We start from the raw sequence: 2,132 nt of genomic DNA on the forward strand, positions 1-2,132 counted from the left end.
CCACCGGTCCGCAGCCCTCCGCGTTGCCGCCGCACCGGGCCGGGGACCGGCGCCGGGATCGCAAGCCCCGGCGTTGCTCCCGCGCCTCGCTCAGCCAGTGAGCGGGAGCCGGTCTGTACGTGGGATCTGAACCCTCGGACGGGAGCGCTGCCGCGCTTCCCAAGCGGCGCACTATCCAGTGCGCCACCGGGCTGGCCCCTAGACTCACCTTTTGAGAATGCTGTTATTCATATTTTTTATTTCCAGCTCCAACTTCCCAGTAGTTACTCTTTAAAGTGTGGCATGGATATCTGCGTGAATGCCCAGACTCTGACTTGTACCTGGGTACCCTCTAGGTAGAAGAAGCTCTGATCCAGATCCATGATCCAGAACTCAGGAAGCTGCTTAATCCAACCACTGCAGACCTAAGGTTCGCAGATTACCTAGTGAGGCACGTGACTGAGAACCGGGATGACGTCTTCCTGGATGGCACAGGCTGGGAGGGAGGTGATGAATGGATTCGGGCCCAGTTTGTAGTCTACATCCATGCCCTGCTGGCTGCCACGCTGCAGTTAGGTAAGAAACCACACAGAGCACACAGCTGCCTTTTTTGTTGTAATTTTTTATTTTGTAACATTTGAGGTTTTAAATTTCACAAGGAATACATATTCATTATAGAAAATTACCTGTTACTCCCTCATATAGAGATAACCACTCTTAACATTTTGAGTACTTAATTTTTATCCTTCCAGATCTTTTTCTATGCATACAATTTAGATTTTGGTTTTGTGGTGGTTTTTGTCCTCCTCTTACAAAAATGGATCTTTGTACATGTTTTCTGAAACTTACTTTTTCTTACTTTGTAATAGAAACATGAACATATATCAGGACAGTAAATGCAAATCTTCATCACTTTTACATGACTACTTAGTATTGCATTTTGTGGAAGTTTATACCAGTATTTGGTGACTATTTATGAATAGTGTTTACATGTTTTTAAGATAAATAAAGGGAAAAAGTAGAAATATAAAAAATAGAAATTATTGAAAATCACATTCTGAGTGGTTAAACCTTCAAATGTATACCCTATTTTAATAAATATTATTTTTCTTGAATAGTTAATTCGATCCCTGTACTGGCCAGTAAAAAAAAAATGGCTAAAATGGGGCAGATAAATGTAGAATCACTGATACATTAAAACTATCTCATTCTCCTTAGAAAAAATACATAAAAAGTGAAAATGGAGCTCTGCAGTGAACTTTTCCAGTTTGGACATTTGGCAAATATTTAGCAGATCTATTGTTGTTGTTAACAGTTTGTTGAGCTTATATCTTTCCTTTTTTTCAATTACCTCTACCATTATTTTTTTAAGTTGTGATGAAATACACATAATATAAAATTTATCATCTTAATCACTTTTAAATGTACAGTTCCACAGTGGCATTAAATACATTCACATTGTTATGTCAATGTGTTTTTTAAATCAACACCACCACTAACTCCCAGGTAGTGTATAAGGAATTTTAAACCCAGGCTTCAGGCATGTTCTTCATTTGTAAAGGAAAGCTAAGGAACAAGTCCTCATTTGTTAATGGAATATTTTTAAATGTCTGTTGCCTGTACAAATGTAGCAGCTGAGACACCCAAATTAAATCCCTAACCCAGAATCATTCGGTAATCTAGAAAGAAAACCCCAATTTCCACCATCATATAGCTTCATGAGTAATTAATTAATTTTTTTGAAATATTTGCCCAGGAGGCTATAAGCACTGAATAATAGTAGCTAACTTTTTTTTCTTTATAACATTTAATATGTACAGTGGACCTGTTCTAAGTGCGTTCATCTAGTAATTCATTTTATCCTCATAACAATCCTAGAGGTAGATACCTTGTCACCCCATTTTACAGAAAAAAAAATGAGGCACAGAAAGGTTAAAATCTTGTTTATTCTTGTGGTAAAGGTCTGAGCAGAGATTTAAACCCAATCTGGCTCAAGCCCATGGTCTTAACAAGGTCAGGAGAGGAAATTCAGCCCAATGAACTGCTTGAGGAATATGTTCTTGGAAGAACTTTATGCTGCATGTGGAATTGTGGAATCCTTTTCCTTTCTTTTTTTTTTTTTTTTTTTTTTTTTTTTTTTTTTTTTTTTTTTT

General features: G+C 37.9%; 1 protein-coding gene across 1 annotated transcript in view; it reads left to right on the plus strand.

Moving 5' to 3' along the window:
- The window catches only part of LOC103590250 (late secretory pathway protein AVL9 homolog), a 38,798-nt gene that overhangs the window by 28,823 nt on the left and 7,843 nt on the right, over positions 1-2,132 (plus strand). Inside the window, exon 12 of the mRNA XM_008572452.1 lies at positions 336-555. Within this exon, the coding sequence (XP_008570674.1) occupies positions 336-555 (220 nt within the window). The remainder of the gene's footprint in view (positions 1-335; positions 556-2,132) is intronic.

Source organism: Galeopterus variegatus, unplaced genomic scaffold (genome assembly GCF_000696425.1).
Source record: "Galeopterus variegatus unplaced genomic scaffold, G_variegatus-3.0.2 Scaffold785, whole genome shotgun sequence".
Taxonomy (NCBI): domain Eukaryota; kingdom Metazoa; phylum Chordata; class Mammalia; order Dermoptera; family Cynocephalidae; genus Galeopterus; species Galeopterus variegatus.